Below are 27,378 nucleotides of genomic sequence, written 5' to 3'. Positions count from 1 at the left end.
TAGCTGAATAAAGAGGGACATAATAAGAGCTCATATGACTGAATAGCCCTTCCTGTTGTTATTACCAGTATAGTAGACATAGTCGACAATGTGGTCTGTGGGGACTTGTTGCTCAGTTATAGCCAGACTACCCTGTTAGCTCACACAGCAGCGCCACACCCTTTCATCCCTCTGTGAATACACAAGTGGGCCAGTAGAACTGGTATTCGGATTAGCTAAGCACTCTAACATGAAAAAGGATATCACTCAGTGTTTCAGGGAGTGGCCTGAAAATGTGTCCAGCCGCTAGCGGTTTGCCATGGCTTTTGCTCCATTATATGGCATCTGCTGAGTGAGGTCAGGCATGATGAATTTTTAGTTATGAGGAGGTCTCACAGCTGCAACCTTCACAGCATGCCGTAGTTCTGTCCTCTCTCGGAAGTAACAATAGCACTACTGTTCCTAATATTTCCCTGGCAGATTAGATAAACAAGACTCCCACACTGTGGAACATAAATACATTTTGTCTGTTTTATTGAAACTCATAAATATTCAGTGAAACATTCAAATCTAAGAATGAAGAATAAGTCTAATGTTATGATGCTAAATTTGACACATTTATAGTCTATGTACATGGTTTACAGAGGTTTAAAAGCACAATGGATGATATATAAATACATTTTCTGCATCCATTTTTTTTCCCTTCTGAGGCATAAAGTAAATTTTAGGCAATCTTATAAGTGTATGAAAATGCCATTTTTATGGCAACACAGGGGTAAGTATTTATTGAGCTTAGGACCAAAACTAATTTATGACATGTCTTTTATAGTAAAATCATAATATATACACAACATTATTGTGGTTGTGTGCAACTGTGGCTCAAGGAGGTTAATGGTTGAATGTTTGGTTGAATGATTGTGCACATTCCCCAAATAACAAGTATATCTTTGGACTGTGTGAGAAAGCTAGTATAACCTGGAGAGAACGGATGCACACGCAAGTTGAGGGAGGACACGCAAACACCACACAAAAGGAACTCAGCCAACAGGTGGATTTGACAACATCCTCTTTCTGCGAGGAGACGGAGCTAACTACTGCATCCGCTGTGTCACCAGTTTTATTCATACATAATTTTAATGCTGATTGCTTTCTGCATTGTTCTAATTTCTCATCTATTGAAAATAATTACAGGTGTGCCATGTTTTTAACTTAAAATACAAAGTATTGAGTGATGACTACAAGAAATGATCTGAAATTAAGTACAAGTGAAAAGTGGCCGCAAGGTACAAATACTTTAAATACTTTGGGCAGCTGCTGTGAGCTTTTGTGTGTATTTGCTGATTAATGAAGATTTCACTACAGAAAAACAGTAAGGAGGGGAGCGCCTGCCGGGGTGACGTCATTGTGATCCACATCCACGGTAGCAGGAGGGGTGAGGTGGCCAGCCGCTGATCCACCGGTATCATGGCTTCCTAACAGGACGGGGGGAAGTGACTGAGTGGAAAAACAAGGATTTTTGTCTAATGTCCAACTGATCATCGCCCTTTCTAGAACCTGAGATTGGGACAGAGGGGCTCGGCCTCCCTTTTCGCCTCTCACGGCCGCCCCTGAGATCCAGTATATACTTTAATTCTTCTCGTGAATTTCCATTCTTGAACCGTGGAAGATGGCCGACCCGGCGGAGTGCACCATCAAAGTGATGTGCCGTTTTAGGCCCCTGAACAGCTCCGAGGTGACCAGGGGCGACAAGTACATTCCCAAGTTTCAAGGGGAAGATACCGTCATTATCGGGGTGAGTTGATTTGTGTTGCTACCTGTTTGACAGAGCCCTCCGGCACTGGCAGCCGTACGCCATTTTTGTCTTTCGTTGACGGCAGTTAGCACCTTAGCCTGGTAGCTAGCGGCGCTAACCTGCTCACGGTTGCGTTGTTTCGCTGGCCCTCGGCTGGCGCCTCGATTCAGTGGCTCACATATAACGTGCTAAGTCTTCAGCTTTAATTTTATATACAGACTCCGGCAGGATTTAATTCCACGTTTCGGAAACAAAGCCCAGTAGTTGTTGTCATAAAAATGTCACCACTCGCGGTTGCCCTGTCATTGCTAGCGAGCTGTCATTCAACAAAGCCACAAACACAGCGACAGGTTAAAATGTCGTCGGCGGCCGCGCGCTTGCCTGCCAGTCCCATCCCTTACAAACTACAATATTATAACGATATAAATTATTCATAGAGTGTGCATCTGTAACGATAACTCTATTATGAACAGTTTGCGTCAGCATAAAGCGTAAGCCAGCTTTGATTTGGTAGTGGCTAGCAGGCTAGGCCAGCTGGTAGTTGACAGATTAGCTGGCCTCGGCTAGCTGGCTAGTATTAATACTGTAGCTTAATCAGAGCTAACATCAGATAGCCGACTAGCTGGCTGTTGAACCAACCCTTCTGCAGACCATGCACGTTTATCAGAGTATTGGATATGAGGGTGGGAATGAGGAAGAGGAAACGTGGACACACAATAACTGGGAGTGGAAATGTCCATTATCATGCAGGCCAGTTGTAGTCTGTTGGACTAAAGTGACTGGACACATTGCAGTGCTATCTTATAAAATCCATGTGTTCCCTTTTCAGGATGTTTAAACTAGAGTTTTTTGTCTTTAGTTTAATTACCCCCCTTGCACTTGATAAGGATAAAAGGCTTTGGAACAGTTACCATCACAACAAAAGAAGGAAATGCCTTGCAGTACCACGTTACCTCCATTTTACTAAACCAACAAAGAACTTGACTTGAGAACCATTTGCAAATAATGTGCACTTGATGCTTTGTCATCGCAGGCCTGTAAAGCATGTCTAGAGCAGGAGCTGTTCACACAACTTGATGCCCTGCCATTGCATGCCTCTACACAAAAGGAAGTTACCCGATCTTTATGTATTTCACAGTTACTTGTAATTAAGAAGCAAACAGCCCTAAACCTGAACTGACATATAAATTTTACAGTGTATGCTCAACAGGTGAAAGGGAGTGGCATATTATTTGAAGAAAACGTGGTTAAATATTAGTTTTTCTTGACGGCAAACTGCCTCACTCTTTGTGGACTTTGCTATCTTTATATGATATGATCACCAATGGAAATACAGCTTTAAGAGAGATTACAAGGCAATAGAAACTTGTCGTGAATTTGAGTCACGTCTTCTCGAGTAAAACTACTAATTTAGGTGGTGATTGTAGAGTACAACACAGCCATTCATTTCCTGTCAAGCAAAAACAGAGATGACCGTTAGAGCTGTGTGCTGAGTTCTTGAATAGTTTTGCTGACAATGACTTCAGGCCTCCAGCTAATAGCAGGCACACTGTCTGTGCAGCTAAGGCATGATGCAGCCCTGCCCAGTTCAGAGTGCCAGTCATAGTGGCAAAATACCAGTGCAGATTATGAGAGACGCAAGTGTTGCGAGCCAGAAGCGAATCGTCTCTGTTGCTAAATCTGCTTCGAGAAGTACAGGACCGGCAGCAGCTCAGGGATCCTGTGTAATCCCCTGGTGTTTTTCTCTCCTGGTTACCAGCTGTTGGACCAATCAGAGCAAGTGGGCGCTGGGCAACCACTGCGGGTGGGGAGGGTAATTATTATGGTGATGTATTTTGTTTTGCAGATGCTCTTAGCTCATACTTTGTCCTTTTTGAAACAATTCAGGGCATGGACTCTGAGCTGGGACTGATACCTCAGCATCAGTGCCCACACTTCCAGCTGTAAAGAGAAGCAGCTAGACCAGTACAGACCATTTTGATAGTGCTTAATGCTCCTTTTTAGCTTTGATATTAGCTGATTACCAACACACTTTGTCTTTTCGGAGGAATTCACGCAATACATCAGAGTTCCCCTGTAGCTCACTTTTAGGTACTCCCAGTCTTTTGGCTTGAAAGCGAGAGGTAGATGAAGTTTCCAGATGAGGTGGTATGGGTGTCGTAACTAGCTTGATTTGCCAAGAAAGCTTTGCCATCCTAGTGTGAGTGTGCAGCAGGTGAATTATTCATGCTTTCTTTCGTTCTCCGTCAGTGGTACACAGAAAGATCAGGTCGTCACCCCCTTCCTTTGCTTTTACGTTTGCTATTTTCATACATTAGCCTCAGATGTCCCTCAAGAACAGCTTTGAGGTACTTTTACAAAGTGTAGTACTGCAAAAGCGTGAAAGATAAATGGGAGGAAAATTATTCAAAAGAGGATATAAAAGGAAATGTTGTATAAAAAATTATATGTACTGTATGTACTGTATGTATATGAGTGCATGTGTGGTGGATAAAGAGCTACACACTAGTTTCTCCTCTTGGAATTGTTTGTTTTTCCCAGTGGGAAATAACTAAACATTATAATAAGATGCTTCTCAAGTGAGCTGCTGGTGGCAGTTGGTGGATAGTTCTGCTCTGGAAATGTGGCCATGACATGACCACACCTGGTCCTTCACCTGCTGTTAGAGGAACCTTCCAGCTCACATAGAATTTCCAAGGACAGACGCAAGCTGTAGAGTAAGGTGGCAGCACTGAAGTAGGTCCTACGTCCTAGGACTCCTAGACGGCTAGGTGGTTAGCAGCAACTAAACTCTTAAAACGAGAACTTTTTGATTACACATGTAAACGCTAAAATGAGTCGCTAGTATTGTTGGATGGTCTGCCCAAGTAAGATTGATGTGTTTGGTAGGGTTGTCACAATACTAGAATTTGAAACTCGGTACTGATACCTCGGGAAATATTTGATACCATATTGTTTTCACAAAGGGGAAGATTTTGACCCCACCCTGCAAAAACCGAAGTGATGGCAAAGTCATCTCTCGAAAACTTGTTAATTTAACCTGTTAATTTTAATTTTTTCTTTCCCAATTTGAAGTTAGAGTTAATAAAATAAGTATTTAGAAGTTTTTACAGAGTATTTGGATCATTTTATCACAGATCATGAAGGTAAAATATGTTTCAGAACCTAGGCACTGATACCTAGGTCACAAACACCAATACCGGTAATACTTACTCTCTAAATAATTGAATTATTTTAGAAGAAGAACAGTATGAAAAAGTTAAGAATAAACACATAGTTAACGTTCATCGTCTATCTGCAGCAGTGTTGTGTGAAGTTGTGAATCGGCTGGAGGAGGCCACTGTTGGTATCGATACTGTTGCAAAGGTGTATTTTAATTCGATATAAATTTTTAGTATCACTTAATACAGGAGTATTGATATTTATGTATTTAATTGTGAAAACCCTAGTATGGAGAAACACAGGATAAAAAAAGTGCTTATGCAACATATAAGATGAGATAAATCAGATATACTGTATTTATCCCAAACCATGGGAACTTACTGTGTTCCAGCAGCCAAAACATTAACCATAACAACAAAAAAATCTAAATAACATAAAAAAGCTAAGTAAAATAAAACTGGACAAAATGGCGAAATCAGGTTAAAAAAATATGCAAAAGGAGCAAATTGAAACAGAAATGATATGAAATGGTTTGAAGATTTTCTGTCCTTGTGACAGCAGCACTTAAACAGATGACAGAGAAGAGTGAAAGCAGTCAACACCTTTTATTTTTTTCTGCCATATGTAAGAAAAATCCAGATTTGGGGAAAAAACCCCATGGCTGTATCATGCTTCGAATATTAAGATGCATTGGGTGTTGGTAGAATAATCTAATTGTAGCTCTATTGTCTAAGATATAACTTAATACGCCTGATAGAAAACCATCAGGAAGCAAGGGGTGTGACAGAGCACTCATAAATACTCTAACAATACATTTCACTGCAGTTACAATTACACACAGTAATCCCATTAGACATAAGTGCAGGTAACAATGAGGACTTTAAAGTCAAGCTCTGTTGTTTGCTGACAGCGTCTGGCAGTCCTGATAGTGGCTCAGCACTCTTGTTTTGGGTCAGTTTCCGGGATGTGGCTAACTGGAATGAATTACAAATGTCTTAAGATGCTGCCGGTAGGTATTGCACAGAGCTGTGCTTTAGATGCGACCGTCTGTCAGGAGGGGATTATGAGCCGGTGTGCAAATTGAGGACATCTAAGCACAGCTGCAGTCGTCTGAATGATTCCAACACCGGTAAATAGGCTGTTGCGTTTGCTGCCAGGCTATGAAGTATCTGTGACTTCACCTTGAGTAGTGAATGTGTTTGCTTTTATTCCTGGCCTCAAACTAGTAAGCTAGTAAGTGGAGCCTTCAAGGTGACAGCAGTTGCTTGTCGTCATTTTCATCTTCCTAAACAGGTGTTAACGCTGAATCTGACAGTAACTTACCTGCTGCCATGTCTGTTTTTAACCTGGGCTATCACTAATGAGGCTCTCTTGTGCTCAGACTGTTAACACATCACAGCTACGTCCTTGCCTGTACGGCTGAAAACAAGATGAGAGATCCAAACCTTCAGAGATAGCATGCCATCCCAGCTGAACTTCAGATTTGCTTGTAGCATTAGTTTTATCGCCCTGCAGTTCATCATCTTCTTCCTCATCTTGCACTTCGTCATCTTGCCAGCTATTGATTGCTATCTGATTGAAAGTCTACTTTGAAGTTTTGACTAGCCTGTGGGTCAGAGTGAGATACACTTGGCTTTTTTGAAGCAGGATGGCTCTTAAATTAGCACTAAAAGCTCAGGGTATACTTTAGTTTATTTCAAATGCTGGGAGAGAGATGTGGGATGAGAAAAGCTATATTAGATGGGAAATGCAAGCATTTAGAGGTTAACTAGAGTGCAGCTGACAAAGGCTGAATTGGGTGGAGAGTAAAGAAATACAACAGTATAAAAGCCGCCAAGGTTTTAGTTTAGGTTTATTTATTTATTTTGTCCAACATCAGATGACATCCCTCCTATTAAAATACATTTCCTGGTATCTTTCAGTTTTGTCTCTTAAAAAAAAAAAGAAAAAAAAAAGGAAAATGTGTTTGGGGAAAAAATGCTTTTAAACACTTAACAACTGATGAAACACACCTAAAGTACAATTAACAGTGTTTCCCCACACGTAGACTTTACAACCATTAATGATTTTGCTGGTGAACAATGCTGCCACTCTTTATTTTTAAGGTTCAGTTACTGCTTACCAGCTAGTCCTTCTGGTGTCATGTTCTGCCATTGGCAGGCTGATTAGAACCATGTTCTGGCGAGTCTCTTGTGTCACGATCAGGGATCCACCCTGACATCACCATCTACCATTATGATGGTAGGGCTGGGCGATATATCAAAAATTTATCGTTACCGAAATTTATGACTCTCATCGACGTCATTTTGCCCATGTCGGTAAATTCGGTATTTAAAAAAAAAAAAGAAAAGGCATGTGCAGGTTGGCGATGTTCATGTCCCTTTAAGACGCTGTGCTACGTTACAGACTTGACGGGGTGGAGTCACATGACTCTACTACCTGTTGAGCAGACACTGTGCGATTTTTTTTCAGTCGCGCGAGTCAGCTCCTGCTCAAACTGTACGATTGACTCGCAGGGGTTAGAAGTTCATAGGTCACGATGCAGGGTCTCACACTATACGGCCCGATGCTCTGATGCGACCTGAGTGCTCACACTGTGCGTACATAAAATGAAGGTTATAACAGAAATTCTGTCGCTCGCTCTCCCTCTCGGTCTTTCACTCACACAGACACGCACACCACCACCATCAACTTTGCTAAATTGCTAATGAAAAACATTGATCAGGCAGCTGTGATGGAGCAGCAGTGTAGATCCAACTATTTTCACGGTTGTTGTGGTCGTGATCATTTTGTGAGGCCACATCGAAAAGGCTCGGATAAGCTTTCCAAAGTTCTACAAGTTGTGCGTCCATCGCTTGTGTCCAGATCACACGCTGCACTGCCGTGCCGCGCAGTCTTTTTCGCTGACATTTGTGTTTGCGCGTGCGCAGTGTGACAAACTGCGGTGACACCCTCACGACGGTCGCGACGACCAAGCGATTGATGATCGGGAGCTCGTCGTGAGGTGTCAATCGCTTCTCGTTACCCCACGTATACTATACGATGCATGACGCACGATGAAGGCCAAAATCGGGCCGATCGCCAAAACGGTCGCACGACTCAAAAATCGGCTCAAAATGGGCCAAAAATCGCACAGTGTAAGCCCAGCATAAACCCAGAATAACAAGACGAGACACGGGTGAACAAATGGAGGACAATTTAAATGTTGAAGCAGCAGCGACGGAGGTAGAGCTGGTGGAGGAGGAAGAGGAGACGCTTGTTAACAAAAAAAAAAATGCATCATCAATCGTTTGGCAACATTTTGGATTCAACAAGGATGATATTGATCAAAAAATTGTTAAATGTAAACTCTGCAAAAAGACTGTTGCGTCAAGTCAAGGTAACACAACCAACCTCTTCCACCACCTGCAGCACAAGTTTTTGTTTAAGAGTTTATAGTTTTCACTAGTCACATGGCAGTGCTTAGTATTTATTATAGTTTTTTCTGTGTTCAATTGACATTTGTGTTTGTGACATTATTTGTTTACAAGTTATAGTACCTCAAGGCCTTAGCAGAGATAGGCCTTTGTCCATGATGGCATTACATTTGCACAATCATTGTTTATTTTGTGAATAGCCAATGTGAAACATATTTATTATTAAACTATTTTGTTTACAAGGGATACACATTTTTTAGAGAGCATGGTTACATATTGTATCCTACACTTTTTATTTTGTTCAGTTAATAAATCTTAACCACTAAAAGTACTTACTTACGGTGGCCCTGAATGTCTTCATTTATTTTCAGTGACATTTTACAGTCCTTTAAAGTGGTAATAATATAATTGCAATGAATAGGTCTAGGGGGAATAATATTATCAAAATAACTGGAGGAACTATGCTGCCTGCCACAGCTCCATCAAATGAAAAAAAAAAAAAACGTTTGTTTTTTTTGGCACTTGGGGTGGTTATCGTCCATTTATCGTTATCGAGGTTAACTGCTCAATTTATCGTGATATTGATTTTAGGCCATATCGCCCAGCCCTAGTAGGCCTTATGTTGTATGCTAGAAGGCCACAAAAAACAGAACTTTTGCAGCAGGTGGAGAGGCAGTTAGTGGGCTGCTCCACTGTGCTGTGAAAGACTGCAGAAGAAGAACTACTGTCACCAAGTGCAGAACATCTGTAGCAAGAAACTGTTTGCATAAGCAGCTGATTACTCATCTGTTATTTATTGTAACAAAGTATTATTTAGTAATCCAAGTAAATAATATTGTGTAGTGGGTCCCCATGTCTATCTTTGAGTTACTGTAGATGAATCTATGCTGCTGCTGCTGCTGGACATTTTTTTAAGTTTGTATAACTTACAGCCTGCTGGTCAGCTTCCATCAGGAAACACCTATCCGATTCTGGGTGGGAACATGGTCCGTAGTGAATTCCTATTGTGTCTGTTAGTGAAAGAAACTATTGTACACACATCTGTTTACAAAACGCAAGTCGGTTTATTTTTCAGAGATTGCAGATTATTGGCTTTCTTTTTTTTCTTTTTTCTTTTTTTTACTGTCATTAATACTCCTCCTCCTTTTTTTTCTTATTTTTTTCCCCCTGCAGGGTAAACCTTACATGTTTGACAGAGTGTTTCAGTCAAATACAACACAAGAACAAGTGTACAACGCCTGCGCCCAAAAGATTGTAAAAGGTGAGGGGTCGCTTTTATTTTTGTAATCATTTTATATTTCTTTGTTTACAGGCATTTACACAGCAGATCAGTTGAATCTTTGCTTTACTAAGTTCTGAGTTGTTTTGGGTTTTCTTGTAGATGTTCTCGAGGGTTATAATGGGACAATTTTTGCATATGGGCAGACATCATCTGGTAAAACACACACCATGGAGGTAAGGATGGCCTCCAAGTCTTGTCTTCAATAAAATTTTCATTTGACTTTGAGACATTACAGTAATTTGTTCTGTGTTCCCAGGGGAATCTCCATGACACAGATTCAATGGGAATTATCCCCAGGATAGTGCAAGACATCTTCAACTACATCTATTCCATGGACGAAAACCTAGAGTTTCATATCAAAGTAAGAAGACGGGATGCACAATACAGTGATCCAACAGATAAAAAGTTTTTTATAAAAAGTGCAGTTTTTACTCCTTAAAACTGAAGTTACATTTTCAGATATATAGCTAAGATCTGAGACTATGAGTGCAAGAGACAAGCTGCTTAGTTCCTTCTTTTTTTGTAGCCTGCGGTTATTCTGTGTTTCTTATGCCTGAGACAATATAAGAGACGGAGAAGGGTGATATGCTTTGAACTGCAATGTCATATTTCCTGTTTGACCCACCTCCTTTGAGCTCTGCTCTTATGTTAAAGCCCTTACTGTGAAACTGTACTAAGTACCAGATTTTAACTGTCTGCTGCTGCTGTATTTGAAGTATGTGTGAAGAAATGAATTGAATCATTTAATCAAAAAGATCCAAGAAACAATTACAAACTACACTCTTCAGACCTTCGCACATCTTTCTCTTAGAGTAAGGCAGATCGATGAGTGTGCATCTGGATTGTTTAGTTTGTTCCTTCAGTTTGGCCCTGCATAATGAGATTGTTTATCTGTTTACAGGTTTCATATTTTGAAATCTACTTAGACAAGATCCGGGACCTTTTGGACGGTAAGTGTCAAACATTTCTCATCTCCTCTAATTGTACCAAACTTTGGTAACACATGTCAAAGGAGAAGTCTGTGAAATGGAAATTAATGAGCAGCAGTTAGAAGCACGGTGTGGCAGTTGTTAGCTGTATATGTACAGAATTGCAAATGTAGGTAATTTTGTAAGTGCAACAATGTATAAAAACATCTAAAAACTAAGCATAGGAGCAGGCTGTTTCAAGAGAAATATTTCTTTTGTTTATTTGTATTTTATTTGATCTTAATCACGTATTTCCATGCTTACACATTTTGAGTCATATATGTTTACACTATCAAGTACAACTTTATAAAGTGCTCTATGAATAGTGGGATGATGTATACTTTCTTTACCAAGTCGCTGGCATCTTGACTCAAGATAGCAGAAATAGAAAGATGACCAAAGGGAGGGGCAGTTTTTAGTTGGTTGCATGAGGATGCAGAGTCAGGACAAGTGATTTTACTGATGCTTACTGAGGTCTAGCAAGCTTGTTAACATGTGAGTTTGTGGCCTTGTTTTACGTATCTTGAATTGCCATCTTCACTGTCTCAGTGAAAATTGCAGGTAAAGGTAAAGAAAGAAACTTGCCATCTTTAATTCAAGATGCACTGTATTATCAAAAATCACTACTACACAAGTGCGTAGCATGCGTGTTATGCTAACAGTACAAGTACACACTATATATTCATATCAAAATGAGCTGCAGAAGCTGATCCTCAGTGTTTTGTTGTGTCAGTTGTGCTGTGCCTTAAATCTCACAGTACCAGTTCTTATATTGCCCTACATTGCATAATAAGGTTTTGTCGTCATTTTTTAATAAACTACGTGTTTTATTATTAATTGTAAAAAAGTTACAGGTCGTCATATTTCTTGCTGATTGGGTTTTTCTGGCTTTGTTTGTTGTAAACGATCTAAAAGGAAATGGTTTAGAAGTCCAAGACAGTGAAGATGTAGAAATGGCAGAAGACTGAACACACATGAAGATATGAATAATAAAACTTTCTGGTCGGATAAAGGGCCTTTATATGGCCAATGCAGGAACAGCGAGTATAATGGGTCCATAAGTTTCAATACATCTACAAGTCTCGCCACTTGGCAGCATTGTGAAATGCCACAGGGCACTAATTTAGACAGTAATTTTGAAATGTTATCTAAATTTAATTTAATTTGACTGGTCACTGGAATGTACTTATACAGAGAAACCAGTCAAATATTGACAAAACAAAAAGCACTTGTTTGCTGTTTTATGGTTTTAAAGGCTTTTTCCCTGCCATTTCTGTTGCGTCTATAGATTTCATTTCAGGATTCTTTCTAATGTCATGGCTTTGTCTTTTATAATGCCTTTTAATTAAATGTTTTTAGTTCAAAATTAGTTTGTAAGGCTGATTTATTCCAATTTACTTCCAGTGTCAAAGACCAATTTGTCAGTGCACGAAGACAAAAACAGAGTACCTTATGTCAAGGTGAGACCTACTCATATATATCAGATTTCAACAAACTGGTAAAACCTGCTGGAAAGAGAAGACCAAGAGTCTAACCTCATGTTTTCCTTTTGTAAAGGGCTGCACTGAGAGATTTGTCTGCAGCCCAGAGGAGGTCATGGATACAATTGATGAAGGAAAAGCTAACAGACATGTAGCAGTTACAAGTAAGATACCACCCTCTGTCATGAATCTATTTACTGTAGATTTTGTATTTTATAGGCTGATGATGTCTGACCCAATGTCGCCTCTCCCTCAGACATGAACGAGCACAGCTCCAGGAGTCACAGTATCTTCCTGATCAACGTTAAACAGGAGAATACTCAAACAGAGCAGAAGCTCAGTGGAAAGCTGTACCTGGTAGATCTGGCTGGTAGTGAAAAGGTAATCTGGAACATTTGTTACATATTGGCCTCAGTGGTATTCATTCTGCTCTAGCAGTAACTTAGTGATAAATTATTGTAATATAAATTGTTCCTTTGTTTTTTGTTTTTTTTCATGTAGTGGCAAATAATTCGGGCTACAATCCATTCTTTTTGTTGACTATTGAACTTTATTTATTCTGTGATTCTCAGGTCAGTAAAACAGGTGCTGAGGGAGCAGTGCTAGATGAAGCCAAGAACATCAACAAGTCCCTGTCATCCCTGGGAAATGTCATCTCTGCATTGGCTGAAGGAACGGTCAGTACTACTTTGTTATAGATTTTAGACTCTTACTGTGATTCAGCAGTGTAAAACAAAGGAGTATTTTTTTTTCTTCCATTTAAACTTGAACGTCCCACCATCCTAACACGTGCAAATGCAGCTGATGTCAAAGAATGTAGTAGTCACCTCACAAATTACTGAAGAACTACAAACCTGCAAAAACTACCCAAAAAACAAAGCATTTGAGGCATTTACTAAAAGTTCCCTTATGGCCCTCAATCATATACCGGCTCCCTAAATGCTATGAAAAGCCCCGCTTTTAAGAATGCTTCAAATGTGTGCCAATTTCTCCTTTTTAAGAGGTCTGTTTATGAGTATTTTTTGATCGTGTCTAGGATTTTTATTATTTATTTTGGATGAATAATTATCCATTTGCTAAAGGTGTTTTATATCTGAAGTCTGTCTTTGGTTCAAAACATTATGAAAAATAATTTGGTTTTCACAGCATAATGTGGTGTATTCAGCATAATAAGCATTAAATCTGTTATAACCTCAGGCTATGCTCTTTTGCCTCATGCTTCTGTTGCATTTTGAAGCAGACAGGCATTACTGTTATTGTAGTAAACAGAAGCAAAGTCGGTACCGACCAGCTGCACAACCCCAGGCTTGGTGTGCTTGTTGAAAAACCACAGTCCTTTTCTGTGGTCTTGATGTGAAAGTAACATTTTCAGCCTTCTACAGGTTCTTTGTGCTGCAGTAACACTTACGCAGATTTAAAAAAAAAAAGAAAAAAAAAGCAAAAACATTTCTCCCAGCAATTTTCATTCTGATTTCACCCTTTTCATTTTGATCAACGATTGGTCTGATGTAGAGACTCTTGGCTTTGTAAACAACCTGAGGCGGGCAATGGTGTAAAACAAATGAGCTATTGTCCACAGATGTCTTGCTTACCGTTACTGTGTGTAGGAGTGTGATGTATAGGAGGCCGTTTCAGCTTAGCCATTTGGATAAATGTGAATCATATATCAAGTTATTATTTAAATGTCTGTTTTTTTTTCTAAACTTGTGAGACCTGTAATATAGGCGGATAAAGGTTTTTAACCCTCAGCTGTAAAAGGCTGATGGGGTATTGTCGTCAACAGCGATGCCTCTAACCTAAACCATGCCTCATGACCAAAAAAATGTACCCAACTTGTCCACATTTCAAGCATTCAATATGTCTTTTAGTGGTTAGCTTTGTCATTGCTAACCATTAAAAGACATATTGACATCCAGTTGATTCTTTTAAAAATAACCTATCAAAACCAAGTGGTAGAAGTTGCTCAGGCAGGTCAAGTTAATGTCAGTGCTGTTTCAGAACAATATAAGGACTCAAAATGCCCTACCAAATGGTTGAGCAGAACATTAAAGGGTTGATGTTTTATTCAATATGACTCAAACTGAGTGACTGAGCCCAGAAACTTGTAGGATTGGTAGCTATCTTTGTGTGTGATGAGATCAGGCAGGAAGAAAAGAGGAAGACCTGAGAGGTTTGGTGTGACAGACGAGAGTGTTAAGGATAGGCTGAGTAAGTAGGTGATCTACTGTGGCCATACCTAATAAGAGAGGGGCCGAAAGAATAAGAAATTTTACCTAGTTAGTATTGTTAATATATGCTGTAAATTTGTAGGCAAATCATATTGAAAAAAGCTGACTTCCAGGCCTTTTAATGTTTCTTCACTTTTTATTGGTTGTTTAATTTCTGGTAAATATATTAATTGACTGCGCCTGTCCTTCAAAAGTGTCCTCTGTCGAAAAGGTTGAGTATCTCTGTTGACAATGCCACCTTCTCTGAGAACCTGATGCATATCTTATCCTGTCACTGATATTAGTCACTAATGTCAGTGACTACACATGTGCTGTGGTTTAAAAAAAAAAAAAAGCTTTTCTTTTTCTCTAAAGCTTTTATTTATTAATTTTATTTCAGGGAATTGAGCTATATGTGATGACTATAAAACATTTAGTTATTAGTAATCCTAATTTCATATTTATGGGACTAATTGCAGAGCTGATGTTTTACTTGTGTTTGAATACAAGTGTGCTTTTCTGTCATTGAATTTTATGTTTTTTGTTGCCCATTTCAAGGCTTACATCCCTTACCGAGACAGCAAGATGACCCGTATCCTGCAGGACTCGCTGGGCGGTAACTGTCGAACCACCATTGTCATCTGCTGCTCACCTTCCTCCTTTAATGAGGCTGAAACCAAAACCACCCTAATGTTCGGGCAGAGGTCAGTAGGCTGATGGAAAATTTTCAACTGTGTTGGTTTTGTCAAAACAAATCCGCTTCACGTCCCACTTTGACATTACAGAAAATGTTTTCATATAAATTAAGCAACTACATTAGAAAATGTAATTATAAATATCAGATTTACAACAAAGCAGAATATAAAGTTATAAAAAAAATACTTGTTAAGTTTCAGATGGTGCATTTATGTGCTATTTTCCTTGTAATGAATAATGATGCATGAGGTTTTTCTCTGGTGGAAAACAAAAATGTATTTCTTCATAATCCAGAGCAAAGACCATCAAGAACACAGTGACAGTGAACATTGAGCTGACAGCAGAGCAGTGGAAGCAGAAGTATGAGAGAGAGAAGGAGAAGAACAAGACCCTGAGGAACACCATCACGTGGCTGGAGAATGAGCTGAACCGCTGGAGAAATGGTGAGGCTGTCGTCTAATCCTTTCTCAGTGCCGTTTATGTGCGCATGAAAGAAACAACTCTTCTTCCATCTACTGAACACACGTTTTCCTGCTGCTCCTCAGGTGAGAGCGTGCCAGTGGAGGAGCAGTTTGATAAGGAGAAAGCCAACGCCGAGGTGCTGGCCCTGGATAATGTTATAAACGAAAAGGCGGCCTCCACGCCCAACGTGCCCGGCGTTCGGCTCACTGACGTGGAGAAGGACAAGTGTGAAGCAGAGCTGGCCAAACTCTATAAACAGCTGGATGATAAGGTGCGTTTGTCAACCTGTGTGTGACAGGTTTTAAACAATTACTACTTAGTAAATGTGAAAATGCGACAACAGTTAAGTTATACCAGTAACTAAAGATTGATTCCCGTCAGACTTTATTCTGCTTCCTTTTCATTGGGAAGTAGAAGTCTGAGTCTTCTTTTGAAAATCTTCAGTTATTAAATGAGAAAAATGTTCCTTTAATCATCCAGACCATTCTTTGTTTAACCAGTGGTCTTTCACCTTGTAATTGTCTACTTGTGGTGTTTGGCCTGGCGTAAATGCTGATGTTGCCGTCTGTCTTTACCCTTTACAGGATGAGGAAATCAACCAGCAGAGCCAGCTGGCTGAGAAGCTGAAGCAACAGATGCTGGACCAGGAGGAGGTGAGTACTGGAGGTCTAACAGGTGGCGTGGAGGCACAGATGCAGAGTGAACTCGTGATCTTTGTAGCTTCACAGGAGCGAGGAAAAACGTGAAGCTGTCACATCACTATGAAAAATGTTTTTATTGGACTTAAAATGCAGTCAGCTTTCCTTATTGTTGCAATGACACGTTTAAAAGAATAAAACAAAGTTAAGCTGCTTTTCCTTCATCCAGCTTCTAGCCTCTTCCCGCCGTGATCATGAGAACCTCCAGACAGAGCTGAACCGCCTCCAGGCGGAAAACGAAGCCTCAAAGGAGGAGGTGAAGGAGGTGCTGCAGGCTCTGGAAGAGCTGGCTGTCAATTATGACCAGAAGAGCCAAGAGGTGGAGGATAAAACCAAGGAGTTTGAGACCATCAGCGAGGAGCTCAGCCAGAAATCGGTGAGCCCGGAACAGATATCAGCATGCTCATAGACTCAGTGATACTTTAATTTCATTCAGGTGCCTTTTACGTGTCCTTTATAGTGGCCATGTTAATATGCAACACACAGACACAGCGCTATAATTAAAGCCTTTAAAACCTGCGGGGATTAAAAACTAGAACTGACACATTCACCCGGCAAACATGTGCATATTAATTGGTGCTGCAGAACCTTTGTTTCTGTAAGTAACTGAACCATGTTCCATAAAGTGGAGAAGTACTTGGCAGATTGACTAAATGCCTTCATTCTTATTACGTGCCTCAAGGCAAAAACATTAATTTATGATTTTACAAAGGTAATTACACCCTCAAATAAGTCTCAATGCCTGTTTACAAGAACGTATTGAAAAAGCAGCAGAGGAGTGAGGGAGCAATGCCTGTAGTAGTAGTAGCCTTTTGGCCACATAAGTTGTCGTGTGCAGGGTCAGAGAATGTGGAGGAAACTTTAATTGGCATGCACTGATCCAGTTTTTTCCACTTGCAGACTGGAAATCATTCTTGTGTCTGTACAGCAGAATCCGTCTGGATATTGCTTCCCTGACTTTTTTTTTTTTTTTTTAATCTAACAGACACATATAAAAAATAACATAAGATTATGGAATTTATATCTATCAGTATGCTAATTAGATCAAAATGCATAGAATAAATAACATCATAACATAAACATAAATAACATGCTTCTCTCATTTTAGCTCAGTGTGAGAGTGAGTAGGTCACTAGTTGCTGTTATTAATTATAGGTTCACCTGCTCACATACAGCTGAAATAATATTAATTGCACAAGTTTTACTTGCAAGTGCAATAAAATATTCCCAGCATGTGCTATACTTGAACACAGTGATAGAGAGATGCCTGACAGGGAAAGATGAACACGCATGCACCAGTACACCGGTTGTATTGTTGTATTATAGAGAATAGCACTGAATTAAATTCAAATATTGGTTAAGAAGCAAGAGGGACAGCTCAGGCTGAAGAGCTTGGAGACAGTTGTGAATATATTGGACAAAGGAATATTGAAGATGGAGCAGATAGGAAGGAGGAAAAGAGGAAGACCACAGAATGTATGGATGTAGTGAAGGAGGAAGTGCAGATGGTTGGTGTTGGGTTGGGATAGGATGAGATGGAAGTCGTTTATCTGCAGTGACCCCTAAAAGGGATCAGCCAAGAGAAGAAAAGGAGGAGCAGTGACAACGTTAGTGCTGAATCGTTCAATAGCAGTTAACTTTGTATTAATACTTTCTCTTTTCTTGCAGTCCATCCTGTCATCTCTGGACTCTGAGCTTCAGAAGCTGAAGGAGATGTCCAACCACCAGAAGAAGAGGGTGACTGAGATGATGTCATCACTGCTTAAAGACCTAACTGAGATTGGCATCGCTGTAGGCAGCAATGACATTAAGGTACTGAGCTGATTTCTGCACTTTCTGGTTCAGCTTCTATCCATCTTTTCCAGTTTTTGTTCCTCTTTTTCTCATTTCTTTTCCCACTATGTGGTCTTAACGTCGGTTTTTCATTTCAGCAACATGACGGTGGCAGTGGTCTGATTGATGAGGAGTTTACAGTGGCCCGTCTGTACATCAGCAAGATGAAGTCAGAAGTGAAGACGATGGTGAAACGCTGCAAGCAGCTAGAGGGAACCCAGGCAGAAAGCAACAAGAAGATGGATGAGAACGAGAAGGAACTGGCTGCCTGCCAGCTGCGCATCTCCCAGGTATGTGGAAACGAACCGAAAACGGCACAGTGAATCACGGCTTTCACTGGCACCTATGTATTTACATGTGCCTCTTTCCTCTGTCCAAAGCACGAGGCTAAAATCAAGTCCTTGACTGAGTACCTGCAAAATGTGGAGCAGAAGAAGAGGCAGTTGGAGGAAAATGTGGATGCTCTCAATGAGGAACTTGTCAAGCTCAATGCTCAAGGTACGTCACTCTATGAGGGAAGGGCAGGAATTAAAGCACTGGCACTCACTCAAAGTCCGCTTTAACCTCCTAAGACCTGAACTCTTCCACGGCATGGATTTTTAATTTCTCTTTGATATTTGGTCATATTGGGGCCCGATGAATGTAAAAACAAAGAATTACCAGATTTATTTATTTTTTTTTACCTTATTTTTGTTTTTAAGAAAAATAAGAGCCAAGTATGAGGACAGTATAATGTCCTTGTAAGTGGATACCAGGCCCTTGTAGAGCAAAATTCAGTATTTTGGTCTAAATAAAATGTGATGTCCACATATGTGGACGCCAGGTCCTAGGAGGTTAAGACGACGTGCAGTCTAGCAGAAATAAACAAGCTTTCACGGCTGGTTAAACTCAGTGTGGTTTCCTACAGAAAATAATGAGTTCACTTTGAGGATCTTTTGTACAATGCATTCAGCACTTTGTCCTTTTGATGTCAGTGAATAATGGGGAATTGTTTTCTGTTATGCAGAGAAAGTCCATGCTATGGAGAAAGAGAACGAGATCCAGACTGCCAATGAAGTCAAGGTGTGTTCCTCATTCCCAATAAACAGGATGTTAAAAAACAAACAAACATCAGTTTGATTTTAGGGAAGTATTTTATTATTGACAGGAAAATTACACACTCACGTATTTTATTTTTAATTTCTGTTTCTTAATTTTATTGTCTTATTTCTGTGTTGGTGTGTGTTTTTACCTTTATTGGGCTGGCTGTTTCACATCAGCTGATGACGGCCAGAAGAGACATTAAGAACAAGTGGTCCTTTGAGTCTCATTTTGTCCTGCCATATAATAGTGTGAGATCAATTGTGGGTGCATAAAATGCCACATAAAATGTTCTCAGTGGCGGCCTTTGGCTGACTATTGTTACTAAAATATGTCACTCCCATGCTAATGCTAAATGTCATCCTGGTAATTTTTTGTATCCCATTATCATTTTGCTTGTTTATTAGTCAGTGAAAATTTCCTTTGAATCTGATTATCTGTTTATGTCTGTGTTCAGGAAGCAGTGGAGAAGCAGATCCACTCCCATCGTGAAGCTCATCAGAAACAGATCAGCAGCCTGAGAGACGAGCTGGACAACAAGGAGAAGCTCATCACCGAGCTGCAGGAGTAAGGCTTTACAATGTCCGGCTGCCTTTGTCGTCAGTCTTTGTCTGTGCACATAGATGCAGTAGTGGGACATGGAAACCCACAGTCGAACAAATATTTATGCAAAGTTTAATTGAAACTGCATGGAGGTTCATGAGAAGAGTAGAAAAAGTGCACTCAGGACTTGGATATGTTGACTGAGACATACTTACTATGATTTTATTTTGTTTCTTCTAGTCTGAATCAGAAGATCATGCTGGAGCAGGAGAGACTCAGAGTGGAGCATGAGAAGCTCAAATCCACCGATCAGGAGAAGAGCCGCAAGCTGCACGAGCTCACGTATGTTTACTGTCCACTGGCCGCCATTTTCTGTTTGTTTTTCTCTTCACTTTCAAGATGCAACAAAAAACAACTCTGTCAACGCGCAGTTTTGTTATAGTTTTTTAGAATTTCATATGTGATGTATTATTGTTCTTTTGTTCTTCTTCAGGGTGATGCAGGACAGGAGGGAGCAGGCCAGACAGGACCTGAAGGGTCTGGAAGAGACAGTGGTGAGTTCATTGAAATTGTCTGATAAATAAAGTACATGGGTTTGAACAGTCTGACCAGGTGTCTTTGACTACTCAGCTTAGTATTCTTTTTAATCCCAGGAGAAGGATGCCATCTGCTTTTATATTTAACTCCCTTGATCTTATTTTGAAACTTTAGCAGTCTAGTCCCCGTTTCCTCTTCCGCTGGCTCGCTGTAGTGGTCGTCATTGTTATTCTGTTTTACCAAAGTCCAACTCACAGTGTTGGACTGCAGCACTCTGTAGTCTTTGTTCAGCTCTGGAAGTCCTCTGAAAGCTAGTGCGCCACTCTAATCATAACATACAACAGATGGAGAGCTGTGCTTTGCTGAGGTCTCTCTGAGGCTGAGGAGCAGAAGCCTGCAGTCCAGTACTGTGGAGTTGAAGATGACTTGTGGTGCAGAAGAAACATTGGGCAGCCGATTCTATTGCTGCATGATTAATTTATCACAAAATGCTCTGCTGTTAAAATATTTTGAGAGGAGCATGTTATGAACAGCATTATTTGGCATGCTTGTGTCTTACTTTTGCATACATACACACTACCATTAAAAATGGGATTCACCTTTGTAGGAAACACACTGTGTTTGTTTCATTATTCCTGCAAATGAGTTTAGAATACACTTTTCTGTTTTTATTTCAGGCTAAAGAGCTGCAGACTCTGCACAACCTGAGGAAACTCTTTGTCCAGGACCTGGCCACCCGAGTAAAGAAGGTGAGCATTCACAGGATGACAGGCAGCTTACCAAGAAATATTTATGTCTGTAGAGAAGAACTTTGAGTTTAAAAAGAGAGAGAGCACACCAAAAATCACATGCAGCAATAAACAAGGATGTGGTGACAGATGGGAGGCGTGTATATTAATCTCTGTTCATGAGTCACATCTGTATGTTTTTTATTTTGTGCAGAGCGCTGAGATGGACTCAGATGACACAGGTGGGAGTGCAGCTCAGAAACAGAAAATTTCCTTTCTTGAGAACAATCTTGAACAGCTCACCAAGGTTCACAAACAGGTACGAGACAGACGTGCACACCTTTTGTTTTTGTTTTTTGTTCATGCCATATTTTTGTTTGCCTGTTGTAGCGCAACTCATCTTCCCTTGTTGGCACTTATGTATGAAGCTAAAATGACTAAATGATTTCCACGTTTTCACGCAAATTGTCCCACAGCTGGTGCGTGATAATGCAGACCTGCGCTGTGAGCTTCCTAAACTGGAAAAGCGTCTTCGAGCTACGGCTGAGCGGGTCAAGGCCTTGGAGTCTGCTTTGAAGGAAGCCAAGGAGAACGCCGCCCGCGATCGCAAGCGCTACCAGCAGGAAGTGGACCGCATCAAAGAGGCCGTCAGAGCCAAGAACATGGCCAGGAGGGGACATTCAGCCCAGATTGGTTAGTAGGAATGAACAGGGCGAGGAACACCCCTCACCATTCTTCCTTTTAATTACGACAGAAAGTCATCATTTTAATTTTATGGTGGATCAAAGGAGAACATCGTGTTGCTGTTTTGCAGAAGATTTTGCTAACCTGTATATGAATATCATTTAAATAGAAAGCTGAATTTACTTTGAAAAAAAAAATACACCAGCTTTGTGTTGGTGTATTTTATTTTATTTTTTTATATCTACTGGATTTCTCAATTATTTGATACCAAATATGAGTATTTCTTTTTCTATCTCTTTAGATTATATGTGTTGAAAGGTACTTTAATGGGAACCTGTTAGGCTTATGTCTCTGCTTTTTCCCCCTGAAGTTCTCTAAGATTAGCTTTGTATGATTGACAGTTCAAAATAATCCACATTCATCTTATACCAGGCCTCGGTGCATTCCTGCTGTTTTGGCTCCACTGTAGCTTTTGTCTGATTGGCTGCCTGTCATAAAGCAAACGGTCGTCTTCTAAAGGTAACTTGTCTTCCTCTTCTGCTCAGCCAAACCCATCAGGCCTGGGCAGCAGCCAGTGGCATCCCCCACCCACCCCAACATTAACCGCAGTGGAGGAGGCTTCTACCAGAACAGCCAGACGGTGTCCATCAGAGGAGGGGGCAGCAGCAAGCCTGACAAGAAGTAAGTAGTTTGTAGTTGTTAGGTTTTTTTTTTGTTTTGTTTTGTTTTTTCTCACACAGCAATTCTTAAAAGTACACAATAACGCATCAAAAGCCAGGCATGGTAGACTTTCATTAATATCCAGGAGTACTGAAGATATCCTGTTAAAAATCATTTTTATTTATTGTACAACTGAAAACTTCTTAAGTTAAATGAAAGTAGTCTTCACTAATGCACTTCACTAATTTTTTTTTTTTTAATATATATATTTTTATTATGTAGCTGAAGAGCAACAGAACAGAAGGACGACACCACAGAAGAAGCCAATATCACCCCCCGCCCACCCCGACAGCCTGTCATTCCATTACAGCGAACAGACTCCTCGTCGCTGCTTTGGAACCACGGAGTTTCTGAAATATAAATATATATATATATATATATAAATATTCCCAGCTTGTACAGCTCCAGCCCCCCCACCATCACACCTCCACCTACCCACCCCCCTCTCCCCGACGTTCTAATCATGACTTATCTCTTTTTCTCTTACTGGATATAATAAAAGAAAGAAGACAACAGTTTTAATTTACAAAAAGCCAAGATAATATTCTTATTCAGGCAACCAAACGCAGTCTTGAGCGAAGCCTCGGCGAGCGAAACCGCAGCGCGACTCGAATGTGTAGCTTCGGGTTTGTTGATTTTATTTAGTTTTTTTCTTTTTCGTTTTGCACAGTCTGTCGTCATCTGTCGTCGTGCGAGTAGTTCTGCACTGTGCCAAGCTGAATGTAACGGTCGAAAGATCCAAAAAATTCATAGAAATAAACACCTAATACTAAAAAAGACCAAAAAAAAACGAAGAGGAGACCCTACAGTGAGAAACAGCTTGACCCTATAAAGCTAACCTCTGTACAGTTCATTGTTATTATTATTATAATTATTATTATTATCATTGGCTGTTAACCACACTTTTCTCTGGGTAGATTTTACATGCTTCTTTAAGGGAAAAACAAAAAAGTACAAAAAAATGTTTTGAATTGACTAGATGGCGTCGAGCACTACTGTTCTGTCTGATCTTGTTGTACAGTTGTAAAATTGGCACTACTGCACACGTTTCCCTGGAGAGACGAGGCTAAACACAAGGATTAAACTAAAGCCAAGAAGACGTGCAACAGTGTACCGTAGGTGTATTTACCTAAATACCTGTGGAGGCCAACTGTTTTTAATATTAAGTTAAAAAAAAAACTATACTCGTTAATGGTGGCTTCATGAGAAGGATGCAAAGAATGTAGAATGAAGGGAAAAGAGAGGAGGAGGATCCGGTTAACACAACAGACTTCCACCTTTTAGCATAGCCTATGCTACGTAGCTAAATGTACTGTTTTTACTTCTCTCAGTGGTTAATAATGACGTGTTAATGGAAGCTGTTTAATATCTCTCTGCACATTGGAGCACATAGATTGCAAGTGTATAGATGGAAATAGCACACGAAGCTCGTCCTGTCCTCGCTGGGTCCCTGTCGGTAACTCGTCTCCTTTCACTCGTGTATTCAGGACCTCTTCTTTTTTTTGGTTCTTGTTACTAGTTTGACTGTTGAATCCCTACAGTGTCATGTTTTCTTTTTCAAGGGTGCCTCGCTTCTTCCGTCTTCCCTCCCCACACCTTATAGATTAAAAGACCCGTAACTGTATGCGCCCCCTTTCGGTTATAAATTAGCAGAGTGTCATGCTGGGTTTTATGTACTGTATCTCTTTCTTTGTTCCATAGATGGTGTAGATTTCTATTTCAAAGTGGGGGGTAATGATGGGCGGGTGGAGTGGGATCGTTCAGTTGATGGGTTAAACCTTCGCCGCTGATCAGCCAGTCAGGGAGAGCGGGGTCTATAATTGCACAATGATCTTCTGTTATCATCTGGAGGAAGGGTCTATTTAACTAAATCTAACCAGGGGTGTAGATTTTTTTGTGTTTTTGTTTTTTGTTGTTTTTTTTTTTAGTGGGTTTTTTTAAATTGTTATTAATTTCCCATCACATCTTTATTTTAACCCTGTGAAGCCCCACTGCATTTGGCAAAGAGCTTGTTGTGATTGTAATCCCAGCATGAGAACACTAACATCTTGTGCAAGTGCAATATACTGTAAAATACACTGTATATCAGTCGGCCGGCAGGTGTGATCAGGGTGTGGTTGCAGTGGTAGTACCTGCCCAATCCTCCTTTTTGTGTTGCGTTTACTTTCACTGGTGTCAAGTCCTCGGTGTGTGCTCTCTTTCTTTGATCACTCTTTCTGAAAAGCTGAGACATGTTGCAGATCTTTTGTTTTGTTGTTTTATATAAACCTCATATTCTATATCAAATCTACTGCAGCTGCTGTAATGGAAAGTTAACAAAAGTGCACAGATTGTATAAAAAATCACATATGACCCAAAGTTTTGAGTTTGAAGCTTTTTAGGAAGATTGGTCAAAGAAACTTCTACTGAAAAAGGATACGTTTTGAGACTGGTGGAACGAATGTAGCTGGAAAACAAAAGGAGGGGAAATGATTTTGGCTAAAACCTGTTATCTCCATACAGGAAAGCTGGGTGTAAAACAGCACTTCTTTAGCTGCACTCAGATAAAAAACACTCCACACACATGTGGCTGTTTTTGAGTGGAGGAGGGGAAGAAAAGTTTTGACAACTGCTTGTTGTCGCTGAAGTGTATTCAGTTGTAATAATTACGCTCTGCAAGATGCAGGGAGGAGTAGCTCCCTGCATCTATGACAGGACAGTGTTTGGTGTCTTTTGGAGACGGTTTATACCATCTGTGTAACCTTCTAGATTTAGCTGAGACATTGCCGCGTGGACCTCAAGATGTTCATCCTTTGACCTCCCACCAAAACTGGACACGAAATGGGGAATAAATACAGCAAAAAGATAAATACGTGTGTTTACCTAAATTAAATTTTGCATTAATTCTAAATTAAAAGTGTAGCCACTTTTTTTTTATTACTGTGTAATAGTTGGTCAGTTTTTAAAAGGACAGTTTTGGGGCTCCATCAGTGGACAAGGTACTGGATCATTCCTGGAGAACTGGGGCACAAATGGCTGGGCTCTGATACGGACGGAGACGGGACGTTAATGAGATCAGTTTTGGATTGACTGCATGATGTAAATGTATGTGTGATTAAATAATTATGAGGAAAAAAAACTGCCCCCTCTGTGTTCTGTCATTTGACTCTTGTGAATGTGGAGATGGGTTTCACGTGCCTGTTTCTCTTTTACGTACATACACTGGTCGACTACTTTTTTTTTTTTTTTTTTTTTTTTTTGGTTTGTGGCTTTGTTCTGAGAACTCTCCTGGAATTAGAGATGGGGTCTTCTTTCATGCTTTAACACAGTCACTTCAAGCAAATCCAGGTACATATAAAATATTTCCCCAGTCTTAAGTGGAGGGATTTGCCACTGAGTGGCATCAGCCCACTAGATGGTTTTACAAAGTGTGAAAATTGCTGTGAGGAAAGCTGCAGTTAGCTAACACAGAAAGACAGCAACTCACACCTACAGCCATTTTAGAATCACCAATAAATCCAATTTACAGTCATGGCAAAAAGAAAGTACACCCTCTGTCAGTTCAGGTTTTACATATAATTAAAGAAGGGCGTAAAATTTGGTGAATACGACCTCAGATGAATGAAATACATGACGTATTGCATGAAGATGAAGCCAAAGTGCAGAAGCAGTACACCTTACTGCTTCATCGTGAATTAAGAGGACAAGTAGCATGTGATCATTTGCAAGTGTGAGCGCCTTGACTAAAGCAAAGGTCTTGGCAGTTTGCTGGTCTGAAGCATTTAGGTGTGTGTAAACACAAGGCCAAGGAGGAGAGGGACCAGCAGTGGTCTTAGAGAAGCAACTTGCTGCCCATTATATTTAAGAACTGACAGGGGATATACTTGCTGTCCTGATGACTGAACCCATCTTTGAAAAGTTTGCAAACACAGAAAAGTGCCAGTCGGCTGGTGGATTCAAACCTGTGTGCAGTGTGTCGCCCAGCACAACAACTAAAACAAGTGAAAATATAGGACATTTTCTCAGTATGCCGGGGATGTCCCAGCCACAGTGGGACACCTGATTCCCCCAGACTCAGGATGTTAAAGTTGTAAATAGTAAAATTCTATTGTTTCTTGGCCATTGATCAGTGGTCATGACAGTCTGCATGTTAATGATCATGAAACTGACCTCATGACCCCATTGTTAATCAGTGGTGCTAGGTTTGGTCTTTATGCAAATGTACTGTTTATAAAGTTGGGGAAACCTGCAGTCGGCTGAGACTGAAGAAGTCACTTTGATGAGTAATGAAACCTTTCTCCCACTGAAAACACAATGTCCAGATCAGCAGAATCAACTTTCTGCGATACTGTATCTTTACAAAACCTTTGCAGTTTTTGTGCTTTTGTAGAGCCGCTGTGATCCATGCATACTAACAAACCTGTAATAACTCCTGAGGGAATACTGATGCTTTTTTCTTTTTAAATAGATGGTTCATTAAAGGCTCATTTGAAGTAAAATCTTGGCCAAATATGCCTCATAAACATCAATGACTTTGATTTCTGTTGTTGCCTCAAGCCATGGGTGTCAAACATGCAGCCTGGGGTCCAAAATGGCCCACTAAAGGGTTCAAACTGGCCAACTGGATGAGTTTGTCTTTATAGTGTTTATAAAAATAAGACAAAGTTAAAAGTAGTGTAAAACTTTTGATGTAGAACAGTGCAGCTTTTGGTCCCATTTGTAGATGGTCTGTGAATTGTAACACACAGGGAAAGGAATGGGCATTTTGTAAACCGTAAAATGATAGTTGATTGATTGTTCATTTGCTGGTCACTCACTTGACAGCACATTGGGCTGATTAGCACATTGTATGTGTGCCATGAACTAAAAAAATTTTTTTCGTTTTAAAAGCAGACACAATTACGCACAATGTATTTGCAGTTCGCGGTCATCACCGCCAGGTTGCGCTAAATCCCCTTTTGTGTCCGGAACACCTGAAAGTTCGAACCATGTGTATAACTCACAAACAAGAGAAGAGGTCTCACTACGATAGCTAGTGATTAGTCATTAGCCACTTACAACTACAGCATTGCCTGATAAAATAGTGCTAAGTTTAATTATTTTGTTAAATGTGCATGTACAAGACCGGTGA

General features: G+C 40.3%; 1 protein-coding gene across 1 annotated transcript; it reads left to right on the top strand.

The window, feature by feature from the left end:
* The first annotated feature begins 1,397 nt into the window (after window positions 1-1,397).
* Window positions 1,398-24,225, top strand: LOC146647662 (kinesin-1 heavy chain). The gene is made up of 26 exons (XM_085387961.1): window positions 1,398-1,771; window positions 9,523-9,610; window positions 9,731-9,804; window positions 9,888-9,992; window positions 10,533-10,581; window positions 12,004-12,059; window positions 12,157-12,244; window positions 12,337-12,461; window positions 12,653-12,757; window positions 14,846-14,991; window positions 15,278-15,426; window positions 15,529-15,716; window positions 16,030-16,098; window positions 16,313-16,519; window positions 17,812-17,955; window positions 18,075-18,266; window positions 18,357-18,474; window positions 18,983-19,038; window positions 19,514-19,623; window positions 19,840-19,941; window positions 20,093-20,153; window positions 20,814-20,885; window positions 21,079-21,183; window positions 21,341-21,557; window positions 22,094-22,229; window positions 22,491-24,225. The coding sequence occupies exons 1-26, from the start codon at window positions 1,646-1,648 to the stop codon at window positions 22,492-22,494; spliced, it is 2,892 nt and encodes a 963-aa protein (XP_085244087.1). The 5' UTR covers window positions 1,398-1,645; the 3' UTR covers window positions 22,495-24,225.
* The last annotated feature ends 3,153 nt before the right edge of the window (window positions 24,226-27,378 follow it).

The sequence above is a fragment of the Rhamphochromis longiceps genome, linkage group LG18, assembly GCF_057381845.1.
Source record: "Rhamphochromis longiceps isolate RC_006_pf linkage group LG18, R_longiceps_female_GT1.1, whole genome shotgun sequence".
Classification (NCBI taxonomy): domain Eukaryota; kingdom Metazoa; phylum Chordata; class Actinopteri; order Cichliformes; family Cichlidae; genus Rhamphochromis; species Rhamphochromis longiceps.
This window is presented reverse-complemented; position numbering and strand designations above follow the sequence as displayed.